Source organism: Mus caroli, unplaced genomic scaffold, assembly GCF_978045245.1.
Source record: "Mus caroli unplaced genomic scaffold, Mus_caroli_1 scaffold_1, whole genome shotgun sequence".
NCBI lineage: Eukaryota > Metazoa > Chordata > Mammalia > Rodentia > Muridae > Mus > Mus caroli.
The window spans coordinates 168,260,396-168,286,554 of record NW_028227256.1 but is presented as its reverse complement, the minus strand read 5'-3'; the positions used below and the strand labels follow the sequence as shown (position 1 = coordinate 168,286,554).

The 26,159-nt window shown below is 46.0% G+C and overlaps 1 protein-coding gene across 4 annotated transcripts in view; it reads left to right on the top strand.

The window, feature by feature from the left end:
* CUNH1orf226 (chromosome unknown C1orf226 homolog) overlaps positions 1–26,159 on the top strand; it is a 295,496-nt gene that overhangs the window by 49,431 nt on the left and 219,906 nt on the right. For all 4 annotated transcript variants that reach the window (XR_015048409.1, XM_085842790.1, XM_021163356.3 and 1 more), the window contains exon 2: positions 25,611–25,682. Coding sequence is in view for 3 of the 4 variants with exons in the window: in XM_085842790.1 (XP_085698916.1) it covers positions 25,611–25,682 (72 nt within the window). In the remaining variant the exon portion in view is untranslated. The remainder of the gene's footprint in view (positions 1–25,610; positions 25,683–26,159) is intronic.

Sequence of the window (26,159 nt, the reverse complement as noted above, 5' to 3'; positions counted from 1 at the left end):
TTTCTTAATTGCAGTGTGGTTAATTCCTCTCAACTGCAGGAAGCCAAGGTATATATAGGTCCTTATTATTTTTGTGGTTGGTAGAAGTAATCAGCGTTCATTGGGTGCCAAGAACATGCTTGGCACGAAGGAGAAAGAATCACATCTTTTTGCCCTGTGAACTTGATGTGGCATGAGCTAAGTGGGGAAGAAGGAAGGAGAGGATACATTTTCACAAAATGTTTTTTTTTTCCTAAAAAAGGAAAGATAATGAATTTCAGTTCAAAAGGACACCAGAATCCAACCACAGCACGAAACTCGGGTGACACAGTCAGCAAGCTAGTATTTGTGGTAAATCTGACGGATCTGACACGTGAGTCAGAGCAAACCCAGGGACAACAGATAACCGATAACTTCCCTCAAAGCAAGACCACAGAGGTACACATGGGGGGTGGGGTGCGGAGGAGAGGAGAGCTGAGAAAATGGCTGGTTCATCTTTGCTATAAGGGGAAAGGAATCCTGGAACATTGGGTTCTTCTCCCTACCTACTGGCTACCTAGTTGGACTCTGACCTTCTAGACATTCCCTCCTCCTGTCCCCGACTCTAGTGTCCTGGTTTAGAGCCTCCTCACCTCCCCATGGTGTCCCTCATTTTTGCCCTCTTTGATCCACCATCCACCAAGCAGCCAGATACATCTGACCCAAGTGCATTGCTCAGGGCTGGAGAGATGGCTCAGTGGGTAAAGCCTGAATTGGGTTGTCAATACCCAACTCCCACAAAGTCTGTTGCACAAACCCCTAAATGGCTGCCTGTGATTTCAGTAAGGCTATAAGACCTCCTGCCTTGCCCTGTCTGTGCATTCTGCCTCATTTCACTGGTGGGCCAAAGACTGGTAGCATCTAAAGACACCAGGGAACAATGCCAGCCTAGCTTTTGTTTCTGTGTGTACTGCGCACCTGCCTAAAATGGGCCCCTTCCTCTGTTTCTTCCCAGGAGTTCTTCTACTCATCCTTCAAGTTCAAAGACCATTTCCCAGACTGCTTCTGGCCAGTGCCCAAAAGAATTAGGTGCTTGTCCATCTGAACTTTGCTGGACTTTGTAGATATCACCTTAGCACAGCTGTGACCCTTGCGTGCTGTTCCTGTTGAAGCACGTGTCTGTCTCTTGTGTGCTATTAGCACTTAAAAGGCTAGTGTCTTCTTTTCCTGCTTTGTAGCAATCCTTGCAAGGAGGACTGGGTCACGCCGAGCTGCCAGATCCTCAAGGACACAGCGTGTTTTGAGAATCTGCAAAGATTTTCGGCTTTAGTATATTGCAAGGAGAATAGGCTCTTGGAACCCTGAGAGGATGTATTTATCTCTCATTCTGGAAGATTTCCAGGACTGGAGGACAGGAACAGTTGGTACAAATGTCCTGGATCTGTGGATGTCATTTTGACGTGGGGACACCTGCTCTGGGTACAAAACTGGGATTTTCTTTGGACCCTGAGACTCAGAAGCCTTCACGTCTCCTACAGGCACAGCAGAGTCTGTGTAGAGGATGGCTGTTCCAGGTTTTCTCTGCAATGCAATTACTGTGGCCATCTGGGGATCTGCCTGAGAGCATGAGGATGTCTTGGGCACTTCTGACTTTCGGAAACTTGGGGACGGGAAGTTTCAAGACTAGTGGGAAACAGGTAGACCTACTTTTGAGAGCACTGCAGGCGTCAAGGTAAATGAAGTTCAAGGGCCACATATTCCTTGATCTGTGCAGCTTTCTTAAATCTGTGCAGGGGATGATATAAATAGACTCTTTTTTGGAGAGGGGGTTTTCCTATGTAGTTCAGGCTTGCCTCAGACTCAGGATCCTCCTGCCTCAGCCTCCTGAGTGCTAGGATGAGACACAGGAACCAACCTGTTCAACCCAGCGTTGTCTCATATGAACCTGGGCTCATGATCTCCCCACCCCTTATGCCTCATTGTCCTTTGTAGACCCATCATACCTGGGTTTAAACAAGATGCAGGGCATCACCCTTTCCTCATAGAGTAATCAACCTTATTGATTACTACATTATATAGAAGGGCTGAGAACTAGCTGCAGGGTTCAGAAATAAGAATGGAAAATCAGAGCTTGAGATTCTATTCAGTGGTTTGGTCTCTGGCTTGCTTGCTCATTTTCCCGCTGTTTTCTCATGCGCGTGTGTGCATTCATGTGTGTGTGCGTTTGTGCATGCATGTGTGTATGTGTGTGAGTGTGCATGCACATGTGTGTATGAACGCCCCCTCAACTGCAGACGTGTATAAATTTCTTCTCTATCTTTTATTATATCCGGTTATTGGGAAGTCCCTTTTAGCCCTTCTGGGATGAAGACTGCCTTTCCTACCATGCATGCCCTGCTGTGCTGAAATGTGGATTATGAAGCCAAATAGAGCTAGGCTGGAGTCCAGCAGATCCGGGTCTGCTCCTGAGGAATGGTTGACTGACTAGTGAGCGCATCAGGACTTGCTCCTGGACTCTGAGATTCTGCTCAACCTGCTTCTTGACCTTGAGCCTCCGTGCCAGCTAACTCCAGACCCCTCAGAGTGTGAGTTAGTAATGAAGGTGGGAATTGAGATTGGGAGTCTGTGATCTTGGGCTTTCTATGTTCATGATTGGTACACCACCCCACATATATATACACCTGAGAAAATTAACAGGCAGAGTGTGATTCACAGTTCCCACAGCCTTCTCCAGCAGGGCTGGTTCCTTGTATTTTCTATCCATCCATTTCCTCCCAGTCAGCATCTTCCTCCTAGCCATGAACACATTGGAATTCTGGGCTACTCTAGCAATCCCCAGAGCTGTTTCTTTGTACTTTGTCTTCTGTACTTCTCCAACACTCTTGACTTGCCATCCTCCCTCAGGGCATTGGGTTAGCCTGTGCTCTGGAAGCCTCCTGTTATCAACTGGTCTGAATGAACACCCATCACCATGGTTTTTTTTTTTTTTTTTTTTTTTTTGGTTTTTCGAGACAGGGTTTCTCTGTATAGCCCTGGCTGTCCTGGAACTCACTTTGTAGACCAGGCTGGCCTCGAACTCAGAAATCTGCCTGCCTCTGCCTCCCGAGTGCTGGGATTAAAGGCATGCGCCACCACACCCGGTTCATCACCATGGTTTATAGGAGTGCTGTGCAAGATCAGCACAATGTGGTGTTGCTATTGTGTTCTTTGCGTTAATGCTGAGGTGGTCTAGGAACTCCAGGACCCATAGAAGTAAGCCACAGGGCCCTGCTTGCTCCCACCCATCCTCACTTTGTGCCCCATCCATCTCTAAGTTCTCCTGTCTCAGCATTCATTTGCTTGCTCAGCATTTTGCGATCTGGCTAATGACAAACTGCCGCGGCTACTTAAGTCTCTCCAAGTCCACACTTATGTACAGCTGCATATGCAGTTGAGTGTTGCTGTGTTGTCGTATGTGTAGAATGTTATGGTTGCTTATATATGTCTCCATCTTGCATATTTATTCGTGAATGCACAGACAGAACAGCCTCCTTAACTGAAAGCAAGAAGCAACAGTTCCCCTTGGTTTGGGGTATATATGTAATCACCTGTTGAACTGTGACAGAGACTAACTGTGTAAGGGGCGGGGCGGGGTGCTGGGATGGTCTTTGAAGCCACTATCTATTCCTTATAGTCAGTGTTACATGTAAACCCGAGAAAAAGACTGTATCAAGCAGCTTCTTCGCTTTCTTCTTAGGTATGCAATATGTTGGCTTGCTAAGCAACTGTAGTTGATATAACACATATATACTACTCACTAGTAGCCAGTTGCCTCAAAACTCATCAGTTGAGGGCCCACAAGATCGCTTAACAGGTAAAGTGCCTGCCACTGATCCCAATGACGTGAGTTCGATCCCTGGGACCCACCTGATGGAAGGAGAGAACCTGACTCTTACAAGTTCCCTCTACACTTGTGTTGTGGGCCTGTGCACCTCCCTATCAATAAGTAAATGTAGTGAAAATTAATAAAAACCTCACCAGTTGAAAGCTGCTCTCGTTCGTTTGTTATCATGGTTTCCATGGGTTTAGAGGAGGAAGGTAACTGTGTGGTTCTTGCTGTAGGTCTTGGGAGATTATATTTAGTTTGCCTTTCTTGTGCCACAGGGCAGGGTGTTGATGGGATATGTGGTTTTCCTTTGGTTAGGTTTTGTAAATGTGGGCACAGTGACCCAAGAGGATAAGACTGTAGCAATGGGGTGGGTAAAGTTCTCGGAATTTGTATAAAAATATAGGAATTTATATTAATATGGTTATTAATAATTATGGTGCTAGAGCCTTTATTTCCTTCATTTGCTGGCCATGCCAGATCCAACCCTGTCATGGGGTGAAGAAGCTGGTGTGACTGAATCTCTGTAATCCTGGCCAGGCAGGATCTGAGGTCGGTGCTGTCCACTGTCTGTCATTATAAGAAAATGTCCAAGGCCGGATAACTAATAAGAGGTCATGTTTTATTTGGCTCATGGTTCTGGAGGCTGGGAAGACCAAGGGCAATCTACCTATGAGGACCTTCCTGCAGTGTGATGGGAGGCAGAGGGAGTCACAGGATGAGAAGGAGCAAGCAGATCAGAGGAGCGTTTAAAACAAAGCCATCCCTACAGCAATACATTCATTAATTGGAGAAGGGGTAACTCCTTCCACAGGGGCCCAGCCCCCCTCAGTTAGTCACTTCCCAGAGGCCCCAGCTCCAACTACCACCAGCCTGAAACTTTGAACGTTCAGTTTCTGACACGTTAAGTCCTGGGGAACAAACATTCAAAGCACAGCTACTTCGGGGTCACCCTAAAGGGCAGTTCTTTCTCTCTTGGAATCTCCCTTTATTCCCATGAGGAACGCGGGGAAGGAGTTTGCATAGCAGCACCTATGCTATCTGGTAGGTTAGGGTGTTTACTCCTCTGTTATGGGAACCCTTCAGGGTCGAGAGGAGAGGACACCTTATCCCAGTATTATCTAGGGCTGGAGATACCTGGCCTGTGGGGATTTCAGGGCTAAAACCAGGACGTGGCCTGGAAGACTGGACTGATTGTCCTATCTAACTGTGCGTCAGGTTGCTTCCTGTTGCAGTCCTGCACCTAACAGTTCTTGCCCCAAGGAACTTCCCAGCTCAGGAGAGGCAAGCATGTAGCTGAAGCCTCCCATGGCCCAGAGCCCTGCTTCGAGATGTTGCAACATTTACCCTGACCCAGTAGGAGCTGCCTGTGCCTGGCTTGAGTTTTGGCCTCATCCCTTCCTCATTAGTATTGCTCTCTGAACTTCCTGTAAATCCAAGGGTGAGGAGATAGAACACTACAGGTTCTAACCACCAAGGCACCATGCTTTTGTGTGGTGTTGGGCCAGCCAGCCTGAGCTTATGGCTTGCTTCTTGTTTGTCTCTGAGGGTGAGTTTTTTCCTGTCACCCATCCTGGTGAGTGACTTGTCTGTGAGTGACTGACAGGTATTCTGTGACTGGAAGTGGCTTCATAGCAGCAAGCTCTCCATTCTGTGTAAGGAGCAGCGGATGTTTCCTCAGAGGCTCCCTTCTGAAGTTTTGCTTGTATGGGTTGTGCAAAGTGACTGTTGAGGAGACTTCTTGTGAAGGGGAGAGAATAAGATGTGACTTCTGCTGGGGTAGATGGACAAGACTGTGTAATGGAGACATATTTGGTACTGTTGTACGGAGCATGAGTCTTTCGCACCGCCTCCCCCAAACATTCATGCTAAGCCAGGCAGTGGTGGTACATGCCTTTCATCCCAGCACTTGGAAGGCAGAAGTCGGTGGATATCTGTGAGTTTGAGGTCAGCATGGTCTACAAAGTGATTTCTGGAATAGCCAGGGCTATACAGAGAAACCACATTTTGAATTCCCACCCTTAAAAAAAAAACAAAAAAACAAAAAAAAACTCTCGTTCAAGTCAGTTTCTCCTTAAAACTGTCTTTTCCTTTTGAAGCCATCATACAAGTCTGAACCCTTGCTGTTGGTTCTTGGTGTCTTGGAGTGGGAAGCAAGCAGTGTGTTGAGGCTGTCTTTAAGCCAGGCCTGGCACAGTCTTACTTAGGTTTCCAAAACCATTTCTCTATGTCCCAAAGAAGACCGTTGTCTGCACTCTCTCCTGCCTGGGATGGCTGCCTCCTTTGCTAGTGTCAGATTCTCCCATCATTTCCGAACCCTGACCTCTCTGCCTCTGTGTTTCCTTTCTGTAACAGACATAAGTGCTCTGTAACTTTCTCATAAAGAAAGTCAAGTTCAGGGTGGCACTGCCTGCTTCTCCAGCATGGGCTCCTTTAACTCCTGCATTAGCATTCTTATGCTTTGACGAATAACTGAGAGAGATAAGGGAGGAAAGACGGATTTTTGGCTTACGGTTTCCATTCATAATCACTTGGTTTTGTTGCTTGCTTCTGGGCCTGTGGTGTGTCAGTGTGTCATGATGGCAGGACACGGCACAAGACAGCTCTTTACTTCCTGGCAGCCAGGAAGCAGAGAGGGACAGGGGACAAGAAATGCCCTTCAAAGATGTGCCCCCAGTGACCCATTTCTTCCTCCTTGGCAGGATCTCATACGTCTCTGCCACTTCCCAATCATTCCATCAAAATTCGTCAACGAAGCCAGAAACCTCATGGTCCAGTGACTTCCCAAAAGTCTGACATCTGGCAACTGAGTCTCCAACACTGGAGTCTTCAGGGGACATTTCATATACGAACACTGCCGGGAACAGTAGGGGACATAGCTTCATGTGGGGGCTGTAGCAGCCTAAGGATTTAACTTCTGAGACCTCTAATCGGGTGAGGCTGGGATTTCGATTGATACTACAGAAAGAATTTCATTTTGAGTCAGGGAGAGCAAATTTGGGGTTTATTAGGTAGAGAAAAGTACATTGTTTAATACAAGAAAAGATAACTCACACTATGCATTTGAGCATGGCCATTAAGACACATCCACACAAGAAAGAATAGACATACAGAACAAGGTTGGAGGTAGGTGCCTGCTTCTCAAAGGAGAGAACTGCAGTCACGTACACACACACACACACACACACACACACACACACACACACATTTTTAAGGCCCTGAATGTGTGTGTGTGTGTGTGTGTGTGTGTGTGTGTGTAGACTAGTGGCTGACCTCAGGTGTCTTACTTGTTTACTTCAATTCTGAGGCAGGGCCTCTCATTCTGAACACTGAACTTGGTAATTTGGTTAGGCCAGTTTGCCAGCTAGCCTTAGGGGAATCCGCTGTCTCTATGTACCAATTGCTGGGACTGCAGGCAGGCAGTCATGGGTACTGGACATACACGGGTGCTGAATTACCTCCTTAGCCCCCATTTTGGACTGTGGTAGCTTTGAAGTTCTGGTGTCCAAGGCATTTAAAAGATTAAGGAGAAGTCTTTCGGGTGTTGCTGGTCTTAGCATTGCTATTGCTGTGGTAAAACATTATGGCCAAAAGCAAGTTGGGGAGGAAAGGGTTTATTTGGCTTATGTTCCAATATCACTGTTCATTACTGAAGGAAGTCAGGACAGGAACTCAAATCAGGGCAGAGTCCTAGAGACAGGGGCTGATGCAAAGGCCATGGAGGGGTGCTGCTTACTGGCTTGCTCAGTTTGATTTTTTAAAAAATAGAATCCAGGACTACCAGCCTAGGGGATGGCATCACTCACAATGGGCCGAGCCCTCCCCCATTAATCACTAATTAAGAAAACACCTTACCGGCTTGCCTATAGCCCATTCTTATGGAGCTATTTTCTCAGTGGTGGTCTCTCTGATGATTCTAGCTTATATCTAGTTGACATAAAGCTAGCCAGGACACTTTTACTAAGCAAAATTCTTTGGTAGTGCGTGGGATTACAAAAATGGTTTATAATGTGCTTTGAACAGATTTCAGATAAGAAATATTCATAGGTAAGTTTGCTGATTAAAAAGAAAACCAGGGGAAAAGGAGTCCTTACTGTGTGTAGGTCACAGAGAAGTCAGGCTACATGGTGTGACTGTAAACATGGCTCACGGTCTTGTTTGTGATATTTACTTAGAAAAGTAGAGCTTTAAAGATGAGACAGAAATGTCAGCGAGGTTAAAATAAAAGGTCATGCACATATTGGCTTAAGTGTGGTTTAACATCCCTGCTTGAATTATCTTTCAAAAGGAAAGAGCTGCTGGTGGTGGGAGACACTGTATCTAATGAGGCATTTTGTTTAGTTGTGTCAAAATTATACATATATGTGTGTGTGTGTGTGTGTGAAAGATGGGTTCTAACTGGTTTAGCCTGACTGGCCTGGAACTTACTATGTACACCAGACTAGCCTGAAACACACAGAGAACCACCTACCTACCTCTGCCTCATGAATGCTGGGATTAAAGGTATGCACCACCACGGCCTTTACTATGTCAAAATTCTTACCTCTCAGCCAGATCCTTAGGACAAAAGTTCCACTTTCCCTTCCAATGTTCCCTAAATTCCCCTGCCTTTCTCTGCAGCCTTGAAACTACAGCATAGCGTTCCATTCCACAGATGAGAAACTGAGGGGCCAGCCGGCTTCCGCTCACTGGTAGAGCAGCTGAGAGGAGTTGAACTGGATAGCCGGGGAAGTGTATAAAACCGACCACGTGACCGCTCCGTGTCCATGCCCTTAGGGAAGGTATTTATTATAGATATGAGAGAGAACAGCCAGAGCAGAGAGAGAAAGAAGTGGATTTAATAGGCCAGCAGACTGGACCTGAGAATCAGGAGCAGAGAGGGGGTGGTGTTTGGGGAAAATGAGGGTGGTAAGGAAAATGAGTAGCTGAGGGGGAGGGGAGCCCATGAGCTGGAGGCGGGAGGGCAGGGGAGGAGGTGAGGAGGGCTAGAATGGACTCTGAAATGTGTGACTGGTCTATGAGATACTGAGGGAGCCTGGAGGCCAGCATGCACTTTGGTATGCTAATAGGCACCACATTTAGTCATTTGTCCCTTCTGCCTTTTGGAATTTGGGGAAATGGAGTTTCGTTTGGACCTGACTGGAAGTACTGGTCCTCTCCTCTGATACTGTCTACTGTGGTATGTGTAGCACTGGCTTTGAGGCAGGATCCCTGGGCCATCTTGACTGAAACACTTGCTCTTTCGGCATTAGCATTGGGCCTTATTGGAATAGAGCAAGAGGTAGGGCTGAGCCGTGAACTAGATCTGCCTTGCCAAGTGTCTTCCTTTCTTGCCAGGGACATCTGCTTCCATGGTACAGTGTGCCCTCACCTTTGCTGGTGGTCCATTGTCTTTTGATGAGAGTTCATTATCCTTCTTAACTCTTTCCTTCCCATCTTTAGAAAGGAGGAATGGCCTTCCTCCTTCCTATAGGTAGGTTACTTGGATTGCCTCATCGGAAAAATCCTTGCAATGATGATTATGCTAATGGGAATGATTAAGTCCTCAGCTATGAGGACTCCTGGGTGGGTCACTCTAGGAAGTTGGGTAATAGAGGGAGTCTTTACAGTGTGGGAGGTGTGGGGCTGCCTGAAGGCAGGTAAAAGAATGAGATAGCATCTTAAATGATCTTGCTTAAAAACAGGAAAATCCACTGCTTCCTTTCTTTTGGAGGATGGGCCAGGCTTTGGACCACATGCGCACAGTATAGTGGTGCACAGGGTCATTCTAGAGTTGCCCCTGAAGTCTGTTTGGGGGGAGACATTTAATTGAACAATCAAGCAGATGTTAACTCAGGACTCTGCTAAGTGAGACCAAATAGAACAGGAAAGGCTAACCCAGACAGGGAGCCAAGCACTGTCACACACTGCCACAGTTTGACTCCGCTGTGGCTCTTTGAGTAAAAGATGCTGCTCATCCCATCTTATAGAAGGCATTAAGTTCAAACTTCAGTCCAGATAAAAATCCCAAAGTCCAGGCCTTTTCTGTCTTTCTTCGCTAACTCCCTGGAAGGCTTTAATCTTACCCCGTATAATTCTCTGTGCAGGAGTCATTTAGTGAGAACAGATGATGGCTTCTGGGCTTTGATTTCAGGCACCTCAGTCTCTAAGTACCCTCTCCGCTGACTTGCTGCTCAGTGCCAGAAGTCCTGATGACCAGTGAATAGCCTCTGAGGATACTTGGTTTCTATGAAGTCAACCAGTTGGGTGTGGTAGTTGGTGACTGTAATCCCAGGATTCAGGAGGCTGAGGTAGAAGGGGGCGTTTGGGAGAGATTGAGCGATGCCAGGCCAGACAAAACAAGACAAATAAATGTAACAGGAGACAGGCTGAGCTTAGAGTACATTAATTTTTGCTCACTTGGAGCTTGGGTGGCATTGGGTGGAGTCAGGGTTGTTTCTATATCCAGGGTATCTTCTTTGGCCCTGTGTTGGTTAGTTTTAAATCTCAACTTAATACAATGTAATATCACCTGAGAAAAGAGTCTTAATGAGGAATTGTCCACATCAGGTTGGCCTGTGGGCCTGTCTGTGGGGATTTTCTCACTTGTTAATCAATGCAGGAAGACCCAGCCCATTGTGGGCAGTCCTGTTTTAAGGGCGGGCTCTGGAATATGGGAGTGGCTGAATATTAAGCAAACCATAAGGGTGCGTTTATTCTTTTATTCTCTCCTCGCCCTTGACTGTAGATGTGACGTCACTGACTGCTTGAGTTCCTGCCTTGATTTCCTCAAAGGGTGAACTCCAACTTAAGAGTCCTAAACCAAACCAACCCTCTCTCCCCCTTCAGAACACGGCCCATGAGTGGAGTTGTGTGAGAAGATTTCTGAGTGCTTGTGAGAAAATTCCAAAGGAAACAAGGTGTGAGTCTGGTGACCTCAGGTTTTTCAGAACACAGAATGCGATTTCGTGCTCCTCCCAGGTGTAGCAGATAGGAGTGAGTTTACTTCAGCTGTAGTTAGCCATGTGCCTCGATGGAGAGACATGTTTTTGCCTCATGTGGCTTGTCCTTGTGATTGAAGACTTTTTTCAGGGGATTTCTTAGCCTGCAGAGTATTAATTGTCTGATGCTCTGAATAAAGTTGGGTATTGGATGAGATGTTAGCAGGCCTCAGTTCACCCCTCGGGCCTCAGTTCACACCATCAGCTCTAGTAGTGAACATTTCCTTAAGTTTCTCTTTTTGTTCAGGGTGTTTTTATCAAAGCCACAAAGTGAAAGAAGGACAAACATCCCCTCCTTAGCTCTTCCTCCGTTTGGTTTGCATTGTTCCCTCAGTCTCCTGCTTTCAAGCCTTGTTGCCCTTCCATGCCTCAGCCTGCCACAGTGATGGCAGCGGGCTTGTTTGCTAGGACAAGTAGCCTTTGAGAAGTGTGAAGCCTTGATGACAGTGTGGTTTACAGACGAGAAGGGCTGCTCTACACAGAAGAGAACCTGTGGGCACCACAGTGAAGAGATGGGGTTACAGGAATGAGAAAAAAAGATCGAATCTACAGAGACCCTGTCTAGCTTGCATAGGAGCAATTTTGTAGATAGGGTCTCACAATGAAGCCCAGGTTGGTCTATCTGGAACTCACTGTGTAGCCTAGGCTAGCCCAAGACTTGCAGCAGTCTTTATACTTTCTCTCAGTCTTTACTTCCTCCCCCTCCCCTCCCCCTTCCCCTCCCCTCCCCCTTCCCCCTTCCCCCTTCTTCTTCTTCTTCTTCTTCTTCTTCTTCTTCTTCTTCTTCTTCTTCTTCTTCTTCTTCTTCTTCTTCTTCTTCTTCTTCTTCTTCTTCGACAAGGTCTTGTTATGTAACCCATGCTGGCTTTGAACTTGTGACTTTCCTACTTTTACCTCCCAAGTATTGGAAATACATGTGTATGCCACAATGCTTGGCAGCACATTTGTTTAAGGTCTCTTCTAGCCCTGAACTTCTACTTCCCCCTTTTAATTCTTTCCACAGTATGAAACAGCTCCCACGTCAGTCACTGCCTTTGGATATTTAAGATTTATAAGTTGGAAAATGTGTAATATGTTTTCAATTCTCTCTCAGTGCGTCTTTAAAAATACACTCTTGCCTTGTATATTGGTATTGGTAAAAAGAAGGCCTAGAAATGGAGCCACTTGGGGTCACCTAAGGCAGTCCCAGAAAAGGCACAGTGGCTGGAGAGTTTGTTCTGGAACCTTCAGTGTAGTGGAGAAATAATCTCGTTTGTGAGCTTCTGTCCCATTTACTGCCTCAGGGAGAAGGCATATGAAATGGGATTGCTATACTTTTACAGTGATACTCACACACACACACACACACACACACACACACACACACACACACTCATAGTCTTCGGTAGAGGAAAATATATCTTCTGGAAGAGCTAAAATTCAGTGTAGTTATAGCTCAGTTTCTCATGAATTATTTATCTAGTGAACTCAAACACCCAGATGACAGCCTGCAACACAGAAAGCCACAGAAGGGATAGTTAGTGGCCAGCCTGGATGGAGGCTCACAGTCTTAGCTCGAAAATCCACTCTTCAAAAGCTCATGCAAGAACCAGTTTGGTTGTAGTTGTATTTACTAGTTCACGGAAAGCCAAGTAGGGAGGATAATATGTGTGTGTGCATGTGTGCATCTATGTGAGTGTGTATGTACATGTGTGTATGCTTGTGTACAAATGTGTGTATGTGTGTGTTGTAGCTCTATGGAGATATAACTCACATGTTACACTCACCTTTTCAAGTCCCTTGGTTTTAGTGGCATCACACTACTATATGATCTTATGTGGTGCTATGGCCAGCAGGGAAATGCATCAGGAGGGGCAAGAAGGGAAATCTGCTTTAGCTCAACTCAGTTAGCTGGACTGGTTCAACCTTCTAGAGTCGGACACTGGGCAGTTTATTTCAGACATATCTAAGTACACTACTGTTTTAGCAAAAATCAATCAATCAATCAATCAATCAATAAATAAAATAAATGCTGCTAACAATGACCTCAATCCTGTGTGAACAATAAAGCTTAAGGCATGAAAACATGGAAACTTTTGCAAAGTACATGTGACCTCTACTGTGAAGATGGGTCTTATAACTTAAGGATCTAGGATCTGCTGTGGTCTCTGGCTTCGAGAGTGTAGAAGTCACCAAGCTATATAGTCCATGGGACTCACATGTTACACTCACCTTACAGGACCCAACAGGATGGGTCCTGTTGACTGTGAAGCAGTGCTCAAGATGAGGGTCTATCGAGGAAGAGTCTCAGATAAGCATACTGGATGGGGGATTTGAGTGTGACCTGGCCCCACAGGTAGCACAGGTCACCAGGCTATAAATTTCATCCACTCTCAGCCTTCTGCATGGAAAACAGTTATACACAGCCATTCTGCTGAAGAGACAAGCCTGTGTGCTCACAGCCCTGGTTTCTCTCCTGCTTATCCGTGAACATGGGGACCTTGGTCCTTCTCCATCACCCTTCTCCACCCACCCCCCCCTTTTAAAATTTGATAGCTGTTCATATTGTCTCTGTGGGTTGGTTGGTTTGAATAAAGGTGATATGATCTTTGTGTACAGGTTTTTATGTGGCTATATGTCTTCATATACTTATATGATATATGGATTTTTATATGAGTTGAAATACTGGCTCATACATTAACATCTGAGCTGTGGATGAGGAGTCCAGTACCACAGTCTTGTGAATTCTGTTTTTCTTTTTAAAAAATTTGGAGTGTCTTAAGAAGAAGTTTTAATATAGACTTAAGTACAGGCATTAAGGGGAACAAGAGACAGAAATGTTAACAAAGCACTTAAGGACCATAGCATGTGTCCTACAGTGGAGGCGTGGAGCAAGAGGGGAGGAGGGTGGGGGAGAGAGAGAGAGAGAGAGAGAGAGAGAGAGAGAGAGAGAGCGCACCACAGTGTGAGGGCGTTGATTCTTCCATTTTATTGCGTGCATCTTGATGATCCAACTCAGGTCATCAGACTTGGCAACAGGTGTCTGTATTAGCTGAGCCATCTTGCTGGCCTACAATTTTTCGATGTCATGAATTCCGTTAAAACAGTGTTTTTCACTTCAGCTAAGTCTAATTTGTTTTCTTCTTTTGTCTTTTGTTCTTTGATGTATCTAAGCAACCATTCACTTAGATTCTGCATTCTTCTAAGAATTTTATATTAAATACACGGCACATTTTGAGTTAGTTTTTGTATATGGTTTGAAGAAGGGATCCCACTTCTTTCTCTTGCGTGTGGCTATTCAGTGCTCCTAGTCCCCACGTAGAAGACCGTCCTTTCACAGATGACTTGTCTTGGCTCTCCTGTCAAAAGATGTGGTGACAGAAGCTGGAAATTGCAGGATCTAAAAGACAGAAGTGTTCTAGCTAGGATTACTGTTGCTAAATGAAGCACCATGACCAAAAGCAACGTGAGGAGGAAAAGTGGCTTATACTTCCACATCATTGTTCCTCACTGAAGGATGTCAGGACAGGAACTCAAACGGGGCAGATACCTGGAGGCAGGAGCTGAGGCGAGGCCCTGGGGGAGCTTACTGGCTTGCTCATCATGGCCTGCTCAGCCTGTTCTCTTATCAAACTCAGGACTACCATCACAGGGGTGGCCCTACCCACACTTAGCTGGGTCCTCTCATAACAGTCACTAAGAAAATGCCTTACAGATTTATAGAGACATTTTCTCAGTTAAGGCTCCTTCCTCGATCATGATGCTAGCATGTGTTAAGTTGATATAGAACTGTCAGCACAATGAGGGTCAGGAATTTAAGGACAGCCTGAGTTGCATGGTGAGAAGGCAAACACAAGTATATATAGCTGACCATGAACATGAGGACTTGTTTCTGGACTCTTTTATTCTATTGGTCTATGTGTCAGGCTGTGCGCCAGTGCTGGACCGTGTTGATTGTCACAGTCAAATCAGGTTCGAATTTCCCTGAGTTCCTGTCTCAAGATTGTTTTTATTCTAGGTTCCTTATATTTACAATTTTACCTACAATTTTAGAGTTGGCTGGCTAATTTTGCTGGAAAGACTAGTGAGATTTTAATAGGGATTACACAACAGACCCACCTGGAAAGTATCTTGTCTCGATGGTTTAAGTCTGAATCATGAGCACGGGATGTCTTCCTATTGATTTATGTCTTCTGCAGTGATATTCTCTGTTATACTTTGTAATTTTCAGTCCATGAATCTTTGATAGAGTTAGTCCTGAATATTTTTTCTTTTTTTGATAGTGTAGCAGATGTAACTGTATCCTGTATTTCATTTTGAAACCCCTCACTGGTTTTGTACTTTCCTTTTGGTGGATTCTTAGGGTTTCTGCATAGGAAATTATTACCTGTGGTCGCAGAACACTTGCTTTTTATTTTCCTGTCTGGGTGCTTTTTATTTCTTTTATTTCTGTATTTACCTGAGTGATGCCTCCAGTCCTGTGTTCAATAGAAGTGATGAGCATGGATATCCTTGGTTTGTTCCATAATCACCTTGTAGCCCAGGCTGGCCCAACCCATGACCCTCCTGCCTGTGCTTCTGAGTGCCTGGGTTACAGGTGTAACAGCCACACCTGGCACTCTTCTACTCCTCCCCCTTTACACACACACACACACACACAGAGTCACACACACACACACAGAGTCACACACACACAGTCACACAACACACAGTCACACAACACACATATATACATATATATAATACATGTATATATACATATACATATATATATACAAATATAATTTTTTCCTAAATAGAAAGATGTTTAATTTTTCACATTACATATGGTGTGGGGTTTTCATAAATGCCCTTTATTAGGCTGAAGAATTTCCTTTCTATTTACAGTTTATTGAGTTTTTTTTTAATCATAAAAGGATATTATTGGATTTTATCAAATTCATTTTCTTTGTGATCTGAGAGTGGCACATGATCCTTAGTCCTCTCTTCCATGGAGATGGTATCTCACATTTATTGATTTTCGTACGTCGAACAACCTTTTTCTTCTTGGCATAAGTACTTCTTGATAATTGTATCTGATCCTCATTCTATGTTGCTGGATTAGTCTTGGAGGTAGTTGCTTTCTTGAGGATTTGGGACAGTATTGCTAAAGGTAGGCATGCCATTCGGATGGGGGGAGGGGCGGGAAGGAAGGAGCAGAAAAATCTTGAAAGTCAGCTTCAGAGACTCAAGGAGATATAGCAGCAGTGCAGGCTGCTTCTCACCAGGTCATCATTGCCTAGCCTTAAACAGGGAAGGGTTTAATTAGTGGTTCCTCTCTTCCCAAGGAAGCACGTTGAGTTCTTAACTTAGGGCAGTGCATAATAAACCTTCAGGAGACTTCTAATCAAGAGAGCTGAAAACAGAGAGAGCGCTGATGTCTGCGTGGTATTACCTGCTGGTCATCTGGGGATGTTGCTCACGTATAGGGGTTCATTTAGTACCAAGGCTGATGATGATGGATCGTCACATACTGTGGACCCCACATCCTCAACCTTGAACAACTCAGGAAGGAGGCAAGGTGCTTGCCTCTAGCTGAACCCATCCTGGGAGCAGTGTCACACTGAGCAGGAGGGCTAGTGAGTCAGGGCATTTGTCATTTGTCTGTGGGGTCTGGCCACTGGTGATGCTATCTGCCTGTATCCTTCACCTGGTTCCCTGTTGACGCACTGTAATTCCGTGAAGTCTTCGCCCCTCAGCTCACTTCTGGCATTTTGGATCACGTTGCCCTTTGCTCTCATTAGTCTCTGTTAAGTCAGAGGAGGATTGCTAGAAAGGCACAGACTATGTTTCCTCTTGGTGGTCTCGTTTGTGCACAGAGCAAGAACACAGCAATGTAAAAACAACCTCTCCAAGCCAGACCCAACATTGGCATAGAGAAAAAACTTGGACATCCAGTACCTCTCGAGCTGTGGAGCGATTGGCAATTGTTAGCTGCTGTTAGCATGCACACACACACACACACACACACACACACACACACACACACACACTAACACACAGGAGTGAGCGCATGCACACCAAAGCCTTGTATAAACCAAGTAAGCGTTCTCTCCTTAGTTGCCACATCTAGCAGTTATTGTCTAATTTGTTTCAGGGACAGGTCTGGCATATGGGTAGGATACCTATAGGTAAAACAAAAGGCTTAGAAACTTGAAAACCTTAGACTTTAGTTGACAACAATGTTGGTTACCCAAAGCCAAAGATCTTGACTCTTACTTGCAGAAGAGGAGCTCGTTTGCAGTGCTGTCCTGGGGCCTCCCCATTGCTCCCTTCCTGCGGGTTCATGTTCCACTGTAATAGAGAGATTATCTCTCCCCTCCCTCAGTGACAGAGCTCCATATTCCTTGCTGAGCATCTTAGCTCCACCTCAAGGTATTTCGATGGAGCCAGATGAGGACCCTTTGTCCTTGTGCCTTCTACCTCAGCGCTTGGCAGTTTTTCACTGGGTTTGGCCTCGATAGTATTTGTCTGCTAGTATTTGAAAGTCCTCATCCAGCTTAATTTGCATCTAATTTGAATCAGACCTTAACGGGGGCACTGGGCCTGTTCTTTCTGATGGCTTTTATTTCCTCTTGGGAGTAGGTGAGGTAACCCACACTGCTTTCTGATTCTGCCACTCACAAGCAATGTTTCTATTCGAGACACAATTTCCTCCTGTGTGAAAATGAAGGGTTAGATCAAATGCTGTTTCAGGCTACTTAAGCTTTTGACCCAGCTCCATGTCACTGCGTAGCATTGCTGGGTCAGGTCTGCATTCCTGGTTGACTAATTGTTTCACAGACATTTAAGTTTTGTGCAGCTTTCGTCAGTGTTTCTCCTCCCCATACCTTGAACTTTCTTCTCTTTCCTGTTGAACACGTATGAACCCTAGGTGGGCAGGCAGATCTCTGGACAAGTGGAAGGTGCCCAGGATGCTTCACCTGCCTTTGTGACAAGATCCAGGGATGTTAATTGCCACACTGAGGCTTCCATTCAAGGGCTGAAAATCCAGAGCGGTTTTTGTCTTACAGCTTTTACCTGTCAAGTCCTCTTAAAGAACAGTCAGGCCGCCATGTCTAAGCATTTGCTAATGGTGACTAAGAGAGAGACAGCCCCTTGATGGTTCTGTCCTGCCTCTGTCCTTTTTGAGAATCAAATAGCATGAACCTAAAGACAGGTCAGCACAGGTTGTTTTGTTTTGTTTTGATTTTTGCACCCAGGCCTTGCATGCTGGGGATTGAAAAGGAATCTGCTACGATCTCCGGCATATTCATCGGTCCCACTATTTGACTACTGATTGGTAGTGACCATCACAATAGACAGCCTTCAAATACTTGCTTTAGGGATGGGGGTAGCAGAAAGATAAGTGCTTCAATCTTCTTTGAGTAGAAATAAATATGTGGTGTACAGCTGCATTTGAAGTTTTTCTGAGTGTGTGTGCATTTGTGTATGCCTCTGTGTGTACACATGTGTGCATGCCTGTGTGATGTGTACGTGTGTGTACATATATACCTGTGTGCAAGGGAGGGCTGGAGAGGACTGGGCACGGAGGCTTTGCCTTGACTGTAGCTGAAAGGAAGGACCTATGGCATATGCCCCACCTCTCCCCAGGTCCCCTGCACCTTAGTACCCAAGGACCACGCTGAAGGCCTCAGAAGTGGGACTGGGAGTCAGGGTGCAGCACTGTTTTCCTCTTTCCTCCCCTCCCCCAGAGCAGTTACTAGAAGGTCACTCCCTCACTGCCTGTGCTCTGGAATCTGGGCTGCTCTGGGCCTCTGCAGTTCATGCTGCTTTGTTCCCTGCTAAATGAGGCGAACTGTAGCCCAGGTCACATTCATAATCCGGCACAGCAGGACACTCAGCTGTGTGCAGAACAGTCCTGCAGGGCAGGAAGGTCTTTCCCTCTGGAGCAGAGCCACTGGCTTGCAGGAGTGTGTCCTTGGCGGGGCTCTAGACTCCTGTGGGCTCCATTTCTCCTACACCGATCCAGTGGGGTGTTTCTTCTTGTTATTGGGGTTTATTTTTACTTTATTTATTTATTTTCACTGTTGGACAGTGGGTGGGGCAAGAGTCTCACTCTAGTTTAGTCTGGCCTAGCTCACTGGGTACCAAAGGCTGGCCTGGAAGTCACAATAATATTCCTGTCTCGGCCTCCTAAGTGTTGGGACTAACAAGTGTGGGTCACTATGCCCTGACCAGGGGATGTTGAATCTTCCTTTTCCAGACCCTGTTCCAAGAGCTGGGGTACAGAATAAGAGCAGAAGCCCCATAGGGGCTCATATTATTGTGGAGGAAAGTAACCGTGTGATCCAGATAGAACTTTTCTTGCAGACCAAGCAAACTGTGGGGAAGGATGTGAATGGGGCAACAAAAGGAGTAGCATTAGCTGGAGTCAGGGTGGTGAGCATTCATTTGCACTGGCAGGATGACCCTACTGAGTGTGTGACACTTTCCGTTGTCAGTAACCTTTGTGTGACTCCCACAACTCCCTGTGATTCTCCTCATTTGTAGGGTAGCAGGATGGGAGATAGATCACAGAAGTCACTGAGGTGGATATGTTTCCCGCTGGTGAGTTCTAGCCACATGCAGGTTGTCATAGGGCTTTATGCTCATGTGCATTGGAGAGGGGGCAGGGTGTGGCCAGGAGACCAGAGGGATGTGAGGAGGTGGGCAGTGCACAGGATAGACAGCAGACTTGGTTTGGGGTCCTCAGAGAAAGAACAGGGAAGAGTACAGTGGGGTCCTACACCAGAAGCTGGAGGCTTGGGAGAGATCTGGTACTTTCTCTGTTACTCGGCGACTCCTTTAGAGCTCTGCTCTCTTTAAAGGGAAGGGGTTGTTAAAGCATCTCATAGCACATGCTGGGGTAGAGACTCGGTTGAGCAGTTTCTGAGAGAAGAGAGGGACGAATGCAGCCTCTCTAGGAACCTTTATGTTTGCCCTGTTAACTTGGCTGTGCCCTTCTGATGGGGCATGACCATACTTGTGCTGGCCAACCAGTGGGGGTTTTATCGGATGCATGCTGGAAGATTCTGCTGTCTTTCTGAATGTGGTTTTCTCATTCCTCAAAAGCGTTGACTTGGTTGCTCATTAACCCTGACTCTGTTTCCCCTGAGGGCAACTCTCCAGCCACCTCACCATCCCTTCCGAACGGCATTGTCAGACCAGAACCCATGTGTCCCTGAGCGTACTTCCTCTCCAGAGCTGGACACCTGCCAGTCTCAGGCTGCTTCAAACTATTCTAAACATTCAAATTATTACTATTTTAATTAGTAGTCTTTACTTTTAAAATTCTATGTTAGGTTCACACAGTAAAAAAATTCATTATTAGAGCAGAGATTCCCATAACCCCTCTTTTTAACAAAGGTATTGACATACAGTTGGCTAGTGTGAGTGCCTGTTAACAACCTTAGCTTATGTTATACTCTCCTCTCTATGCTGTACATTCTGTGTGGTTATGTATTTATTTACTTATTTATACTTGCTGAGAGTTTATGTTATTGCCTATACGAGGCGTGGTCTGATACCTGCTTGTCCAGCCATATCAGAAGCAGAATCATATGCAGTGTTCTCCTTTGATTGGATGTCTACCTTGTCTCTGGAGACACCTGACATGAGCTTGGTAAACAGGGGGACCCTCCCTCCCCTAGAGGAGGGTAGTGGCAGACATCACAGGGTGTGTGGGTGGCGAGTGTTACATGGGTGGCTATGCCAAGCTGTTCTGTCTTTCTGCCGTTTGCATTGTCATTGGTCACACACTGGGAGACACTGCAGTTCAGATTGGTACCGTCTCCAGGAGTTAATCTCCAGAAAAATACGCTGGAAGCAACGTCATGACAGTACTTCATGAGACGGTCATGTAGTACCCGGGCTAAAGTTGCCCGGAAATTTTAAAAAAAGGCTTTGAGGTTCTTTGGTAATCGTATATGCAGTTAATTCCTGCTTGTCTGCACCATGAAGCCACAAATAAAATGTCTGTCTGTCTGTCTGACTCTGGTTATCATGATTTCAGTTTACATCTTCCTGAAGACTTTTCCTTTTCAATGTCTTTGAGATAGAACCTCATTCTGCAGACGTGGTTGGCCTCACACTCATGGGAACTCTCCCACCCCAACTTCCTAGGTGCTGAGATGACAAACGGTAGTGACCGAACCTGACTTTTCTTTTTCTAAAGTTCTTTTCTTTTTCTTCCGGAGTCTGTGGATTTTTTTTTCTTTCACTTTAGACACTGATGAGAAAGTTGTAAGCTGTGGTATTTTTAACCTCCTTTCTTTGTGTCCTCCCTCTGCTCTGTGTCCTGTGTGGTATTGCACTGCAGGGATTCCTGGAAGGAGGACACAGAAACGCTATAGATCTGTAGAAGGCTGAGTGATTTAAAACCCCACCAGCAGCGGGTTTAATGTATCGCCATCCTTTGATAAACTGGAATTGCGTGTAGTACTTAGGGGTATCTGGCTCTGGTCTGTCCCAAGCACCTGGATAACAGCCATAAATATTATAAAGCCATGATAGGATGAAGCAGGTGACCCTGAGACGCAGAACAGTGAGGTCAGTGTTGGAATTCCAGGCAGACCCCAGGGTAAGGCCTTTCCTCTTGTCTCTTCTTCAAGCAGCGATTCTCCCATAAGGACTTAGGGCAAGTGTGCATTCATTCCTGTGAGACTGCAGTCAGTCAATTGAGGTTTGAACATCTTCTCTGTGCCTTGACCTATGGTAGGTATGGTCAACCCATGGATACATGTATTTAATTATGTGTGGATGCTACATAAGAGAGTTGTAGGGGTTATGGAGTCTTGGTGTAAGAGCCCACCTTCCTTAGAAGTCAGCAGTAGAGAGGCAGAGATTCAGTAGAAATAGGCAGAGAGAGAAGAGAGAGAGAGGGAGGGAGGAGTGCTTTGTGTGAAGGGAGGAGCACATACAGAGGAGGTAAGGTGTATGTGAGGAACTCTGAGTGATGGGAGAGTCCTCTGCTGAAGGTGAGGCTGGACCACATATAACCATGTTGAGGCTGCTGTTTGTCATCTCAGAGCAGATGGAAGCAGGCCGGAATGTTCTTAAAGATTTTTTTTTAAAGTGTCAATTTCATATGTATGAGTATCTTGCTTGTATGTGTATCTGTGTGCCTTGTGCATGCCTAGTACTCATAGAAGCCAGAAGAGGGCATCAGATTCTCTGGAACTAGAATTGTAGATGGTTATAAGCCATCACGTGGGTGCTGGAAATCAAACCTGGGTCCTTTGAAGAAGTAGCCACTGCTCTTAACTGCTGAGCCATCTCTATCCTCAAGACAAGAATGAACAAATCTCAGTTACTCATAAGTTGTGATTATTTGGGGGAGAAGGCCTTCAAGGATAAAACCTGAGTTCCAGGATTGAGTGATTAGGGACTGATACCAGGGTGAGGAGGGTAAGGAGGATGAGGGGGATGAGGGAGATGAAGGAGATGAGGGGGATGAGGGGGCCTAATGAGAGGGATAAGGGGGATGAGGGAGATGATAAAGGGAATGAAGGTGATGAGAGGGATAAGGAGGATAAAAGGAATGAGAAGGATGAGGGGGATGAGAAGTTGAAGGAAAGGAAACAAGTTGCCATTTTGGAAATTATTCTTTTAATTTCTAGGTATTGAACAAGCCCCTTTCATTGTCCTAGGGTCCCTTGGACCCCAGGATCCTGCAGAGGATGCAGATAAAGGGAAAGACATTTCTGGTTGATAACTCCCCCACCGAGAGACTTTGACTTGAGAAAGGAAGCTGGCCTTGCCTGATTCCAGTGGGAAGCAAGAGCAGCCACCACCTCTGCAGTTTATTAGCTCAGCTGCGACTAAGTCCAGCCTGGGAACCACCTTTCTTGTCTAGAATGGAGGCTCCTGGCTTAGTTCAGTTGGTTATAAAAACGAAGTGAACTTGACCACCAAAAAAGAGCAATCAGCAGGATGACCTGACTGACCGGCAAGTGGGAGTGATTGTAGACCGTTCCACGGCTTGCTCGAGATAGAAGCCTTAGCTGTGGGGGTGGGGGTGGTAGTGGTTAGGTCAGGTACACAGATGATTGCTTGCCCGCTTGGCTGTGGTAGAAATGGAGGTGGTTTCAGTGATCACACCCTCGGCTTTGGCCCAAGGAGCTGGCTTTCTGTTCTCGCTGCTTCCTGGGCATCCTGGCTCTCATTTTGATTCATGTTTGTTAGCGTGGATGTTGAACTTTTGTCTGGGAGATGGAGACCTGAGTCCTCCTTTGCCTACACCCTCCTACTCGCTGCAGTTGACCCCAAGGTACAGTAGGATGGAGCTGGGTTAGCTCCTGCAGACTCATTTTCCGGAAGGCAGACTTGTGAGTTTTCTTTACAGGGAAGGGAGTGGGGGAAGAAGGGAAAGTAGGTGTGTGGTGTGAGTGTGGTGAGTGAGTTAGTGGGTGTGCACTGTGAGTGGGTGTGTGTATGTGTTTGAGGTATGTCAGCACACACACACACACACACACACACAGGTTTAGGTGCAAGTGCGAGTGCATATAGGTGTGTGCAGAGTGCACATACCAGCTTGGGTGGGGGCCTGGTGGATGGAGGCAGGCTCTTGTAGGGTGAGGATGGGCCTAGGAAGAGGGGCCCTCTTATATGTAGACTGCCCGCCCCGCCCCATCATTTCCTAATTGTTCCAGTCTAACTGCATCCTTCCCCAGAATGGAGAGGTGGGCTGCGGTACAGCCAGAGAACGGGTCCCCTTTGGGTGTTTGAGTTCAGGCTCTGTGGTTAGCATTCCCTTCTGGACTGGCAGTGATTCCTCTTACATGTACCTCTTCTTCCCACTCTGGCTCCTCTACAATGAGTGACCTTGTTCAGTCCCGTGGCCTTGCACTTCACATGGTTGCAGGAGGATCTGAGCCCCAGAAGGTTTGTGTTTCTGAATCCAGCGGGTTCAGGGAAGAGCAGCACGGAACAGGCAAAGGGATCCCGGAAATTCCCATTGGGCTGGAGGGCCTTTGAAGTTGGTTAATCATGAATGGCGCCTTGCCATCTCTGGCTGCTCAGGTCACTGACCTATTGTTGACCTTGAAGCCCCAGCAGAGTCCACTAGGGAGAATTGCTAACCATAGAGAAACCTAGGGGCTTTGTTGCCTCAGCAAGGTTCAAGGTCCTTGGTCAATAAGCCCATGTATTTGGGTGGGTTCCCCAAGGGGCCAGACTATAGTGTACCCGTGGTTTACCATCCAACTCATCTGCTGCTGGGAACTTCATTCTTCAGTGTGTCAACACATACTGTTGGTCAATACTAGGGGAAATCCATTTGTTCCCAGTGTCATTTGTGAAACTCTTCTGGCTGGAGCCAGTCCTTAGCTCCAAATTTTGGGAAAATCTTTCTTTTCCCGTAACCACAGGGACTATCTTTCAAACATGACTGTTCCTATTTCTGTTGAGTCAACCTTTGCTTAGGTACGTATCAAGCTGGCTCGAGCTAACTCCTTGGCTAACTCTTGGACATGTAGGTGAGGTGATTTAGGGAAGCAAAGGGATATGGTTTGAAGGGTCTGTCAGGAAAGAAGGCCTGACGTTCAATTTGATCACCTGCACGCACGGGCTTAGATACCTAGGTTGTATTTAAATTCCTGAATAATACAGCCTTTCCCCCCTTAGAACTAATTGTCTGAATTTATGCCCATTGGTAAGCAAAGACAGAGACTGGTACTAATCAGTTGAGAGTGAGGGCTTGATTCTTTCGTTTGCTTATTTTCGCATTATTTGAATAGTCTTTAGCAAGGAAATACATGTCAAACATTAACCTTAGTGCAATCTGGTTTAGTGGACAACTTCAAAGTATAATCAGGGCAGGTGTGGTGGTGCACACCTGTGATCCCGGACACTCAGGAGGCTGAGACAGGGGAACAGGTGATTTTGAGGTCAGCCTCAACTATCTGGTGAACCTGTCTCAAAAAGCAATAAAAAGTCCAATTGAGTACTTTTTTTTAATAAAGCAAATATTAGTTTATTCTTTCTCCAGTCAGGAACTTAACAAAATGTTGGAGGTCTACAATATGTCTAGGAATAACTCAATAAAATTCCAGTAACCAGATGTGGTGCTTCAGGCTGCACAGTCCCAGCACTTGGGAGTCTGAGGCAGGAGGCGTGCTGTGAATTCAATTACCAGCCTGAGCTACAGAATGAGTTCCAGGCCAGCCTGGGTTTAAGAGTGGGGGCTTGTAAAATTACAAACAAATCCAAAACAGAACAAACAAAACAAAACAAAACAAAAATCCCAGACAATAACACCAAAAGTGTCTATTTTTCTCTTAGTGCATTTATTTTTGGCAAACACTTTTATATAAGAGTTTCTTTCCCTCTCCCTGTCCCCTCTCCCTCTCCTGGTTCCCTCTCCCTCTCTCCTCCCTCCCTCTCTCCCTTCCTCTGCCCCCCCTCCCCATGTGTGTGTGTGTGTGTGTGTGTCTGTAATTTATTTGCTCTTACAGATGAAGAAATTGAAAGGAGAAAAAAGAAAATTGCTCTTACCATGTCCTATAGACAGGGTCAGAACTCTACAAGGAGCCTTTCTGATTCAGATGCCTGCTTACCCCAAACACAGGGCTTTGCTACATTAGGAGCAAGATGAAAATGGAAGCAGCCATTTCTGGTTAGCTGCCTACTTCTTATTAAAATCTAGAAACAATTTCAAAAGCAGACGATAGCCCTTGGGATTGTAGTTTCCTCCTCTGTAAAATGGGAAGAGAAACCATGTGGCCTCAAAGTTTTTGCACCCTTGACATTCTGTGATTAGGGACATTGCCTCCCCGCCATCTCATTTTCTCTTTGCTTCTTTTCTACAGTACGTGGGAAGCCTGGATGTGCCCAGACCCAACAGCAGGGTTGAGATCGTGGCTGCCATGCGCAGAATCCGGGTGAGTGGTCAGAGGTGGGGCTGTGTGCGGATCCATCCGTAACTCAAGTTTCCTTGCTGTGGGCCTGTTCACCAGAGCCGAGAGAGCCAGAATGGATGGCTTTCCCATTCCAGGCCCCAGATCCCATATTCCTGTATCGTTGGGGAAACTACTGTGAACTAGGGCCAAAGATTGTGGCTGAATAACAGCATCCTCCCTCTTTCGTGTCCTGCTTCCAACTGATATGCATGCGCCGCGTGTTGGCTAGTAAAGGAGACTGGCAAATGTTGAGCAAAAGTTTAGCAAGCATCTAGTAATTGAGCAAAACATTTTAAAAGGGTAAATTTATTGTGTTAAAAGGGTAATTTATTGTGGTACAGGATAGAGGATTTAAGTGAAATTTTACGACTGGATATGAGATTCCAACAAAACTTCCTTGGTCAGCTGTTTGAGGCTTCGGGCTGTGTAAGCTTTGTGCACTCATTCCCCTTCCCTTTC